This window comes from Prinia subflava, chromosome 1, assembly GCF_021018805.1.
Source record: "Prinia subflava isolate CZ2003 ecotype Zambia chromosome 1, Cam_Psub_1.2, whole genome shotgun sequence".
NCBI lineage: Eukaryota > Metazoa > Chordata > Aves > Passeriformes > Cisticolidae > Prinia > Prinia subflava.
Window position 1 is genome coordinate 47892752 of NC_086247.1, and position 12511 is coordinate 47905262.

At 45.5% G+C, this 12511-nt stretch overlaps 1 protein-coding gene across 3 annotated transcripts in view; it reads right to left on the bottom strand.

Annotated features, from left to right (window-relative positions):
- MIB1 (MIB E3 ubiquitin protein ligase 1) overlaps nt 1–2048 on the bottom strand; it is a 77657-nt gene extending 75609 nt beyond the window's left edge. For 2 of the 3 annotated variants that reach the window (XM_063395536.1, XM_063395528.1), the window contains exon 1: nt 1587–1823. In XM_063395536.1, the coding sequence (XP_063251606.1) occupies nt 1587–1815 (229 nt within the window). In that variant the 5' untranslated portion in view covers nt 1816–1823. Of the gene's footprint in view, nt 1–1586 lie in introns of all 3 variants that reach the window. The other variant, XM_063395519.1, reaches the window with a different exon arrangement.
- Nucleotides 2049–12511: the final 10463 nt, after the last annotated feature.

Here is a 12511-nt window from a genome sequence, read left to right on the forward strand (position 1 = left end):
GAGAAATACCATTTTGCTAAGCCTGAAAACAGCAATGTGTGTGATACAAAATACACGGTTTTATCTGAAACAGAATTTAAAATTCTAATACAAAAATATAAACAGAAATGAAAATCGGAAGGAATAAAGCAAAAAACGGAAATAAAAACATGACAATTTTAAAACTCAGTATTAAGTCTAGGCTTCCAGATACAGTTAAGAGGACACCATCTGCTTGCAAATACGTCAGGCAGGGCTAGAACAATGAGCATTCGAGGCTGACATGCAACATTTATGCAAATGCTTCAGTTCTAAGCAGAAGCAGTCCCACTGGTTTCTACAGGACATCAAGGTAAAAGTTTCTAAGCATAAACATCTGCAGGACAAGGACTGACAACTTGAAAGACTCTTCTTTCTTCTTTTAAGGTGCAGAAAAAAAATCATCATCACGCCAGCAGAGAGGAAGGTACCCAGTCACTGAAAAATTAAATCCATCTCAAAGAATAACCACGCAATATTTGGGGTTCTTTTCTTAGCAAGGTTTTTTGTAATTAGTTAATATAAATTCCATGATTCTGTCTCCTTAAAAGTCTTTTAGCTTAAACCCACTGATATAATTTTCCTTGCTGTAACACTACACATAGCTGGCACAAAGATGGTCTCTCCAGCATGTTCCAAATGAAAGACACATTACAAAAGTGTACAGCTCAAGTGCCTCAATAAATCTGTGCAAACACCTCATTACTGAGGCAATCCTGACCAAAAGTCCCCTCACAATATTTCTGATGAAACTTAACAATATCTGTCTTTTTCTGGGTAATTTTTCACTGTAAAAACAGGTGCTAAAATGAACATTTCCCTGCAGTGTTTGCAATACTAACACTGCCGCATAATGTCAGTGCAGATCAAATTCCATTGTTCAAAATGATTGGATTTAAAGCATAAATATCAAGAAGCCAAGTAATTAAAAGAATGAACTCATGCACTTTTTTGCCTCCCAGTACCTTTACTATTTTACAGCAGCTCTGGCAATACAGGTAAAAGGCAACGTGCAGATTACAGGCACAAACCCACAGTATTTCAACCACTTAGTGCAACATTTAGAAAAAAGGTACTACACATCTCTTCTGCAATTACTCCTATAGCTGATTCAAGGATGACTGCCCTATTTTACAAAACTGCTCTGAAATATAAATTCAAGAAGTCGGGATCGGAGTGTGAAAGCAAACCCAAACCTTGATCTATCACCCTCTCGGCTCTCCACCTCCTTCCCAGGACAATAGGAGCCTGCTGTCTGTGGCAGATCACTTTTGCTACCCCAGTTTAGCACTCCCAGGACAACTTCTGTCCCCGCGCTGTAGATCTGTCCCAAGTTTGCGTGTACACACACAGACACACGGACACGCACAGACAGACACCACGCGCGGGGCGGGGGGGGGGGGGGGGGGGTGCCTCACTCCCCTCCCCAAATCCAACAAGGCGCACCTCTAAAAGGGGAAGGAAAGGCGCAGTCCGCTCCCCAGGACGGGGCCCGCCAGCGCCCCGGGGTGCTGCCCCCGGACCCGCTGCCGTGAGGGTGGAGGTGCCTCCCTTCCCTGCCCGCTCACCGGTGGGCGCGCTGTCCAGGATGCGGAGGTCGTAGGCCCCGGAGCAGCGGTAGTTGGCGGCGGTGCCGTTGTCCCACACCACGACCACCTCCTCGGGGCTCTCGAAGCTGCGCACGGTGCCCACATGGCCCTCGCCGCCATCCTGCTTCCCCCACTTCCAGTCCGGGCCGCGGACCACCCGGGCCCCGACTCCTTCCACCATCACCCGGTTGTTCCGCGAGCTGCTCATCCCGGCGGCGGCGCCCTGGGGCGGATGGAGGGGGCGCGCAGCCCGCAGGCGGCGGAGGGGGACTCCGATGGGGGCGGCTACCTCGGGCGCCGGCCGGGAATCTCCGTCCGGCTCCTCCTCGCTCGCTCGCTTGTTCTCTTCCTTCCTCGCTCCCTACGCGCCCATTCCCCGGCCGCGGCGGCGCCCCCCACCCGCTCCCACGGCCGGCCCCGCTCCCGCCGCTACATCCGGGACCTGCGGCCGCGACGGCGGCGGCTCCAGGGAAACCGGCGGGGCCGCCCCCGCCCCGCCGCGCTGCGCATGCGCGGGCGCCGCGGCGGGCGCGTCGCTCGAGCGCCCCCTGCGGAGCCGCGGCGGGCACTGCCCCGCTCGCCCTGCCCCGGCCCGGCCCCCGGGGCTGTGCCCCAGGGAAGGGCGGGGAGCAGAGGAGGAGCTGGGGTTGTTCATCCCTGCCGGCAGGGCTGCCTGAGGCTTCCCCAGCTCGCCAGCCCGGCCGTTCCTTCTGGAATCGCGGCGTCATGCCGCCCGGGCTGCGGCGCCGCCCCGCCCGGCCCTGAGGTGATGCTGTGGTGCAGCTGCGGGAGCCGCTCCCGCGGCCGAGCTTCTCGAGCCACCCACCTGCTTCTCCATCCACACGTTGCTCCTATCGCCTATGCTTCGGTGGCAAAGGGGTTATCAATTCAATTCAGTTCTATCAACTAAGTCATGAGCGATCTACCTTAGGTATGTCACAGAATTATTGAATGGTTTGGGTTGGAAAGGTCCTTGATCATCATCTGGTCCCAACCACCCTGCCATGGGCAGGGATACCTTCCAATAGACCAGATAGCTCAAATCCCCATCTAACACAACCTTGAACACTTCCAAGGATGGGACATTTTATGAATCTACAATTCTACGATTCTAAACCTGTGTAGTGGTTTGCTCATTTTCGATTTACTTTTTTGTCCTCACGTACCATTTTCTTTTCACACTGTGGGTGTGACACTTGCATACGACCGAGGTGAGGTTGGTGGAACCGTACTTTTGTACCCAGGGCATTTTAAGCTGGTGTTCAGGTGCTCCAGTCTGCCAAAGGGAGGAATCGGTGCCTCTACCTGCCCTTCCCACCTTGGAGGATCCTTCAAGGGCGATGTACCTGCTCAAACTTTGAGCCAATACCTGCAGTGCAGTTCTTCATAAGCTACCCTCTTCATTAGCGCTCTCATGATACTGAAGGATTTCCTTTAACTCCACACATCCTTACTAATTTTTTATAGAATATGATTCTTCATTTCAAAGATGGTCCTCCACTGTTTTTGTCTCTCCTTTTTCTTTGTGTGTCACCTTTTAAAAAGCATCTGTCCTAAAGGACAGACAAATTTGAACCAGACAAAAGAAATTAATTTCTTAATCAACAGGGATATGGCTGAAAAAAGGCAGCCCAGCTACCTTATTTTTACTGTTTCTGTGCTTTATTTCACCTTTATAGTTATTAATACAGCTGGAAGAGTCTGTGAGACCATCTCCTGACTTCTTTTGCATAAAGGTATAACACAGCAGAATAATATGAACATGTAACCACCAGGCCACCACATTCCTCACATAATTTATGCCTTCTTGACCCCTGCTAGGGAATGTGACCTCAAACATGATATTATGTCCTGACAATGGGCAATCCCAAGCAGTTTCCCCTGTTCCTGCAGTGGAAACCTCGGAGCCCAACAGATAGCACGCAGTTACCAGGCAGTGTGGGTTTTACGGCAGATGCTTCTCCTTATACAAAAGCTACCCACAGCTTGTACTAGCTTATTACATTGGTACATGGCAGAATTTCCCAGAAATTCTGGAGGTTTCTTGGTGTATCAAAGGATCTAGCTGGGCTCTTGTGGGAAAAATTTGCCCATCTGCCTCATTCCACTTTTTCGTGCTTTGATAGTTATGGACAAGTATAAGGTTCACACGTGCCTAAGGATAACATGGGGCATGTTTTTCTGTTATCCTCTGGTACAGTTTGATAAAAAAGGCTTTTTGTAGTCAGGAAAGGTATACCAGAAATAACTAATAAAGTCTGAGATCAGAATTAGTTCTCCTGGAGAGAATCTAAGAAGTTCATCCATTACATAATTTTTCCACAAAAGCCATATCCTAAATTACAGACCTTAAGAGAGTCTGCTGCTGCTGCAGTTCAGCAGCAATGCATGTGGGTAGATATTATCCTGGAGTTTATTCTCTCCCAATAATCCTTCTGGTGACTCATGCTCTGTCTATCACAATGTGGGAAATATGGTTATTTAATTCATGTTTTATAAATAATTATAGATTGGGAACTGTGATATATATTGTATGAATTTCTGTAAAGCACCTCCCTGATCTTCCGGGTTCCAAAAATGGAAGGTGAGAACGACTTGCCCCTGCCTACGTGCAGCTCAACTCATTGGGACTCGCAACAGGTCAAACGCTACGTGCCAGCAAAGACGTGCCAGCGAGGACTTACACCGGTCATCACACACCTCTACGACAGTTACTCAAAGCAAGGACTAACTCTGGACATTAGCATTTGAATGTGCCCGGGGACCCTTTTGAGAATTAATGTAAATAAAGTTAATGGTCGATGATTAGAGAAACAATGGGAGGAAAGTTGCCGAGGGGGAAACTAAGTGTATTTAAGTTGGGTCTTTAGGTGGGCAAGTTTGTGAACCCAGCTAGAGACAAGGCTGCCAAGTCCTGTGTCTCTGGGGTCACCCTTGGCTCTACTTTTCCCGGGAGAACTTCGGTCAAGTAAGTTTGCTGTTCGTGGGGTTCGTATTGTTTTGTTTTTATTGTTTGAAATTGTTATAATTTGATTCTAAATTTTGTGATTTGGATGTTAATAAACCAAACTATTGAATTTGGCAATAAATTTGTCCTGGCGTTTATAACAATTTTGGCGCCCAACGTGGGGCCAGTTTTGAATATTCTACGGATCCCTGCTTCTGACCGGGGGGCGCCCCGCCGTAAAAAGCGGCCTGGCAGAGCGGGTAAGTCCGGAAGAACGAACTGGCTTTACGAACCCAGAACCCACAACAGCAAAGGGATTAGGCATTAGGACAAGCTAGCTTGGGGGGGCTCGGGAACTCAGCAGGGGTTTTCCCCTGGAACCGCGGTATTGTTTCACTCGTAAAAATCTAAGTGCACGAAGAATCCACGCAGGAAAAGGACCGTAAGTATAGCGTGGTTGAGTGGGGGTGACCAAGTGCTTGAGAACGTGTATGTGTGTGTAAGTGTGTGTGTGAATGAGACGTGATTTATCACGAAGCGAGAGCGGACCTTAAGGTCGCGTTTCCGCTGCTCCCGCGAGGGACACGGCCGACCGACGGGGAAGCGATTGGAACGTGTGATATTTCGCTTCGTGTGTGAGTGCTACCCGACGGGGTGGGGGAGGTCACCAGGAGTCCTGAAGGAAAGAGGACGTCCCTTTTTGAGTTCGGGGACGAGTAAGCCTTCTTGACCGCGACCAGGGGGGTCGCTTAATTTTTTCGGTGGCGGTTACAGAGCCCCGCCGTTAACCGAACATCCACGGAACGGTCATCCGCTGGATCATTAAGTTAACGGCATCGAGTTCGGAAACTCGGGATTTAATTTTTGGTATCCCATAACTTCTGTGCCACGGGGAGTATGGGATCAGATCTCAGCAGAGATCGGGAGGATTCTTTAAGAGAAACCTCAGCGAGGGCTGATCTTGAAATTCCTCGGAAAAGTCCATTAGGAAAGTTGTTGCAAGGTTGGCAAGAATGCCCAATTAGGAGAGGAGCATCTAAAGATCGGATGATTTATTTGTGTATGAATGTTTGGGGAGGAAAGGAGATAGGACCTAATATTATATGGCCTGTGTTTGGTACTTTTGACGAATGGGCGTGGGAAGCTCTGTGGGAACATGTAGCGAAGAAGAAAAGGAGAGAATTTGAGGAATTGGCATATGTTCTGTTATGGTATGAGGTACGAGTAAAGCTGTGTTCTGAAGAAAGGGAAACACGGAATGAACTGGACTACGGGATAAACTTCTCTCACGGCTCGGTGGCCCCCGTCCTGCCAGCCCCTACCCCTACCACTTCCTCCTCCCCGGCCTTCTCAGGGGCAGAGTTAACACTGCCATCCGAGACCCATGCGGAGCCCCGAGCTCAGCGGCCACTCCAGAAACCTCCCTCCCGTTCAAGGAGATTCCCGAGAGGGAATCCTGCCCCCGTTTCTGGTCCTGACCCCGCACCTCGGCCACCGACGCTAAAATATGGAGAAAAAGAGAAGAAGAGTAAAGAAAACGAAGGGTGGAAGAATAAACCAGACAGGTATATACCAGTTAGAGCCCTGGCTAAAACCAGGACCCCCGAAGGAGATCTTGAAGAGCCCGGGAGGGATTCGGGGTAGGACAGTTGGTGTGAGAGCAAGAATGGCCCGGGAGGAAAAATGGGGGAAAAGAAGCATTCCCGTAAGAAATTTGACAGCAGAGCAAAACAGAAATTACCAAAGGTGAATTGGAATGCATTAGAGAATAACTAGTGGTGTTGGGAAGCGTGCAAATTAGAAATGCGAAAATTCACGTGAGTCTGCAAAAGGAGAAAAAGATAGAAAAGGGATTAAAAGGAATCTTGCCTACTCTTTTCCTTGGTGGTAGTAGATCTTTTACTTCAGGCTGAATACATTTTGGAGACTCCCTAGAGTTGTGTATTTTGCTTTAAGAGTTTTTTTCTCCTGGACGAGATCGGCGGAGTTGTTTTTTTTCTTTTTCTTTTCACTAACGTGAGAATAGAACGAAACCCGCCCCTTCCCGCAAGCGGCAGGGCGAGTCAGTCCATGGTTGCCGGGAGACGAAGGAAAGCGGCAGTTTTAAAGTGATTAGACAAGGCTGCCCGGGGCAGAAAACCGCCCTGTAAGGCGAAATAAGAAGCAAAAATAGATAAAAGTATTGAGAGAAGAGACCAAGAATGGGAGCTATACTTATGCGTAAGAAATACCTAGGTGTTTGTTCTTGAAAAGCTGAAAATATATCTTCCTTTTAGTTGTCTGTCTACTGTATGTGAGGATTTTGTGCAAATCAAAAGGTTGATAGTATGGTAGATGTAGCTCGTCTATGTTTGAAACAATTGCTACATTTTGAATTCGGATTGTCAGCTTGAGCAGGAATATGGCATTTGTGTTAGCAGACAGTGTACTGCAAGGGTTTTGTGTGTTTCAGTTTTTCTTTCAAAAGGTTGAAGCATGTGGCCGGTGAAGTCCAAATTAAAGCGGCTGTTGAGAGGCAGGAAACTAAATCTTTCTGTCGAGATAGTGTTGGAATGGTAATTGGAGTCAGGATTCTAGTATTAAGTTGGGAAAGTGGTATAATTCTCTGTGTTGGTAGTTACAGGATTTTTCTTTATTCTTTGCAGTTCCTATTCTGTATGTATTTTATCTAGTTGGGAACCGGGATTCTTAATTTTAGATGGTTTGTGTTGTCCCTTTGATATTATGTCTTCTTACTTGCTCCTCAGTTTAGAGGATGTGAACCTTGAGGTTGCCCTAGTGCCTGTGTTTTTCTGGTGGAGAGTAAGTGATGTATGAGAGGCAGCATTTTGTCACCAGTGTTAAGTTTAGTCGGTGTTTGCTTGTGTATTTAAGTTTAATAATACGCAAGAATGTATAGCAAATACAGGAGCTTTACTTTGGGAATTAGGCACAAGTTATCTCGAGTTTGTTTGTTAAGAAAGGCTAAGTTTGTGAAGTTTTTTTGAACTGAAGTAAAAAGCAGTAGTGTTAATGTTCTGATAATTGTACTAGATAAAGCTGTCTGATTACCGGGGCCTGATGTTTACAGTGACTCCTGGCTTTGGAAAACTTCTGGGTTTTAAGTTCCGAATTTAAGTAATGTATAGTTTATTACAGAGTAAGTTCTGCTCTTTGTAATAGTTTCTTCTATTTAGTGTGCTTTGTTTTTTTCTGTCTTGTTAAAATACTCCCCCAGAATTATGGGTGAAGTCTTAAGTTTTTCTCTTAATTTGTACAAATTTTGCTTAAAGTTATCCTTTATTAAGTTGTACTACTCACTGACTGTTTGAATTGGCTCTCTGATGAAGGGAAGAAGTCACTTCAGCTACTGCTGCAGGATTGTATCTTGCCACGCTGAAATAGGGGTCTGCAGCTGATCCTGTCTGTGAGAAATGGTTTGTAGACGGATCTGCACGAGTAGTTGATGGGAACTGCCCCGGTATATTAACCGGGAGTTCCAGCTTTTCGTGGATGTTAGCAATCACACGGCGTATGGAGTTCTTACACAGGAGTGGGCGGGAGCCAGGAAACCGGTGGGGTATGTTTTAAATGGCTTACTGAATCCCGGCTATTGAAATATGAGGCAATTCTGGTAAATTCCCCGGAGTTAGAACTCCGTACTGCTGCTGCTTGAAACCCCGCCCAGTTTCGGTCCTGGGGAGGATCTGAGGAGTGTAGTCACAATTGCTACGAGGCAGTGGAATTACAAACCAAAATAAGAAGTGTCGCCATCAAGCTAACAGCAGAGCTGAAAGGTCCGATAGTGCTTCTAGAATTGTGTTAATTTTGCTGATCATTAGAGGTGGCTGAAGCAAGGGTGAGAAGCAGTTGTGAAGGCAGATGCTTCTTGGAGGCTGAGTGAGAATGGCCATGGCAGGGTGCACATCGAAAATAGGGACAAGGTGGTCTCATTGTCTCACTCAAGTTGCGTCCTTCTTTTGGCTGTGTGTATCTGAGAATGTGCTGAGTAGGGGTCTGGAATATAAATTTGTAGTTCAGTTAATTAGCAGCAGTGCAGACTCATTACACTGAGGCTGTAGAAACTGAGTGAGGATGTGTGTAACCTTAACAGCTGATTGTCCTGGAAACTGCTGTTGTCACCGAGCATTGTAGGATACTGGGTTTTATGAATGTTTGTTTGTATGCCAAATCACTCTGAATGTGCTGAGTTTGATTCTTGAAATAAGCCCAAATTGTTTGTGCTCATCTATGATTTTTTAAACTGAATTTTTCTTTAAAAAGCTAAAACCTGTGTTAATACTATGGGATTTAGAGTAGTCTTAGTGTTTATTGTTTGCTCGCTATATATCCAGTGGACACTGTCAGAAGTATTGGTAGGATGTAAAAAGAATTGTTTGTATGTTTCAGTATAAACCTCGTTTAATAAGAAGAAAAATTTTCTTTCTGATTTTTCCTGTAACAGTGCAAAAAAGGGGAAAAATTCTGGATGGTATGGTACATTGGGTAGATAGTGAGGTGAGAATCATAGTGATCCAGAGACAAAATTGTTTTTATGGTAAAGGTGTGAATGTACTATTAGATAACTTGTTCTAATATTCAGATTTTCTGAATAGTAGACATGACAAGGATTCTCTTTATACAATATTCTTGTAGTATTGGGCTGGTTTGGAATTTTGTATTAGGTAAATTCAATCTGAGGAAGTTGCAGGATTTCGATGTATATTCATGAGATACAACCAGGAGGTAAAGTACTGATCAGAGCTTGGAAAGCGGTGTCATTAACCCCTCATTAGGAGGGACCCTTTCTTGTCCTTTTAACTACAGATACAACCATCCGAACAGCTGAAAGAGGCTGGACACACGCCTCCAGGGTTAAGAAACTAACAGCCCCGAGGAAAAACCCCGAATGGAAGGTCATCTCTTCCCCCGGAGATCTGAGGGTCCGGCTGCACCGAGGATGCCAACACCCTGGAAACATTAAGCTGCAGCCTAGAAGAGCCTCAAAAGAAACTTAATAACCACCCGACAAGGAGGACTGAGAGAGGGAAGAGTAACCAGAAAGAAGGTGTTAGAACATCAAGAAGGGTGAATCCGGAGCTCCAGAAATTTAAAGAGAAAAAACTCCAACCCCAGGATATCAGAAACAAATGGCAGAAGAAATATCCATGCGCTGCTCTGAACCTGGATGCCCCCCTGCAATCCATATATCCATTTCAAATACAATTATTGTCTTGAAATTTGGGTGGTGCACTGCAAGTGGAGGTAAGGGGGCCGCTGGGGTTATGCCCCAGGTGTTCTGAGGAAAAACAGACTCTGACTATGCGATTCTTAAACTGTGCCACACGTTTGGGATTGATAGAACCAAAGTATCCCGGGTAGTATTCAATATACGAAAAGGGGTTAAAGGGAAAATTGGATCTAAAGGCCCAAGTGTTAGCCACGGAGTGCCGTCGAACTAATGTAGTGCCGTAAGTGGCAGAGCAAGTAAAGTAATCTCGGTGGAGAATTTTTAAAAAAGGAGGTGTGCCGTCCAAACCACCCCGAGGGTCCGAGCAGAGAGCCCCTGCTGTCGCGAAGAAACTTCCCCGTTGTTCGGTTGCAACCCGACAGACGCTGGGCCAGACAGAGGGAAGCCTCTGCGGATCACTCTAGGGAGTGTGACATAAGGCTCCTCCAAAAAGTTACCCCTGTTAAGACACAAGTAACTAGCTGGCACTCAAAGGCAGTCAGGGACATGGGAATTGGAAAGATAGAAGAAAAGCAGAAAAGGCAAACATAGTTCAAGAATCGCTAGTCAGGTGTTTCTCCAAGGAACGGGAAACTCGAGAGAGGAAAACAATTAAGTTAAATACAAAACATGAATTAAAATTATTGACAAAAGAAAAGAAATGGGGGAGTTGTGGGAAATATGGTTATTTAATTCATGTTTTATAAATAATTATAGATTGGGAACTGTGATATATATTGTATGAATTTCTGTAAAGCACCTCCCTGATCTTCCGGGTTCCAAAAATGGAAGGTGAGAACGACTTGCCCCTGCCTACGTGCAGCTCAACTCATTGGGACTCGCAACAGGTCAAACGCTACGTGCCAGCAAAGACGTGCCAGCGAGGACTTACACCGGTCATCACACACCTCTACGACAGTTACTCAAAGCAAGGACTAACTCTGGACATTAGCATTTGAATGTGCCCGGGGACCCTTTCGAGAATTAATGTAAATAAAGTTAATGGTCGATGATTAGAGAAACAATGGGAGGAAAGTTGCCGAGGGGGAAACTAAGTGTATTTAAGTTGGGTCTTTAGGTGGGCAAGTTTGTGAACCCAGCTAGAGACAAGGCTGCCAAGTCCTGTGTCTCTGGGGTCACCCTTGGCTCTACTTTTCCCGGGAGAACTTCGGTCAAGTAAGTTTGCTGTTCGTGGGGTTCGTATTGTTTTGTTTTTATTGTTTGAAATTGTTATAATTTGATTCTAAATTTTGTAATTTGGATGTTAATAAACCAAACTATTGAATTTGGCAATAAATTTGTCCTGGCGTTTATAACAACAATAACCCCTGCCTCCCCTTTGCAGCAGTGTGTGACTCTCTCCGGTCCCAGGGCACACAGCGGCCAGGGGTGCGACACCTTCCCCCTGGGGGGCTCTCACCTCCCCACCCAGGGACTCCGATGTTCTCGGCAGTGTCTATTTCGGAAGCAGAGATGGAGTGGAGGCGAGACGGGTCTTGGGGTAAACTAAGGAGATTTATTACAGGCATAACTGAAGCATAACAACTAAAAGCTGGACCCCAAAGACAGGGAGCACATGTCCCGCCGTGGGTTTTATAGACGGGGTGATACAAAGCAAACAACCAATGAGAATGCACTCGGGGAGGAGTCTAGGGCAGGGAATACAGAACTAAATCCAATGGGAATAGCAGAAGCAATGTAATGATATGAAACAGCAAATGATATATCGAGTTAGGGAAGATTGGCAAGGAAGGTTCTAGAAACAGAGGCAGGGACACAGAGAAATGACACCTAACGGCATGTATAATTTAAATCATAACACACAAATGAAATATAAAGCTAGCTTGAAAACTTAAAGTGGAAAATCCACACCACAACACCCCTTCTACTCACCTGCTTTTTCTATCACATTATTTACTTGTAAAAACCAGAATCTCTAAAGATGACTGGATCATTTCAGAGGTGTCTTAGACACACAAGGGCATAAGTAATATCTGGAACCCAGTATCTGTTGGACTGAATGTGACTGCTCCCTCAAAAGCTGACAGGGAATTCTTTACCAGCTCAAAATACAGACATTTGAACAACTTTATTCATGTGGTAGAAAATAAAGGCTGGATAGAGTGGTCTGATACATTCACTTCCCAATGACGACATGACTAATTTCTGCACTCCAATCTGTCATTTCTACTCCTGTATGGCCACAAAGTTGTGGAAAGTGCAAAATTGTCATTGGCTACGTGATTTAATTTTCCAGAATCCCAAATATTTTAGTGTATTATCTGTTTGAATCATACAATATAGTCTATATTCTGTGCACCTGTTTAGCCAACTAGTAAGGAAAAAAGATTTTTAGCTCTTGAATACTTTATTTGAATTAGCCTTCAAAATAAGCAGTAATTAATGTCTTCAGATGGAGATTTAAAAAGTGACATCAGGGCATAAAAAAAAGGATATTGCTCTGGGGAAAGATTTTCAAGTTATGTTGGACAGTTAATGTTCCTATCTTGATATTTTTCTGATATCAGCCACAAGAATATACGACAGCATTAGTGCTAGAATAATGAGCAAGAGAATCTAAATCTGAGTGAGGACCAGAAGACTACTGGAGACTCACAGAAGGGTGTAGATGGAAGGATCAGAATGTAATAGCAAAAGGAAAAAGAGAGCTTTGAGTTTTGAAAAGAAGCTGAACTAAGGTTAGAAATAAAACAAGCAAAAGTACAACCAAGATAGAGATTCCACAGG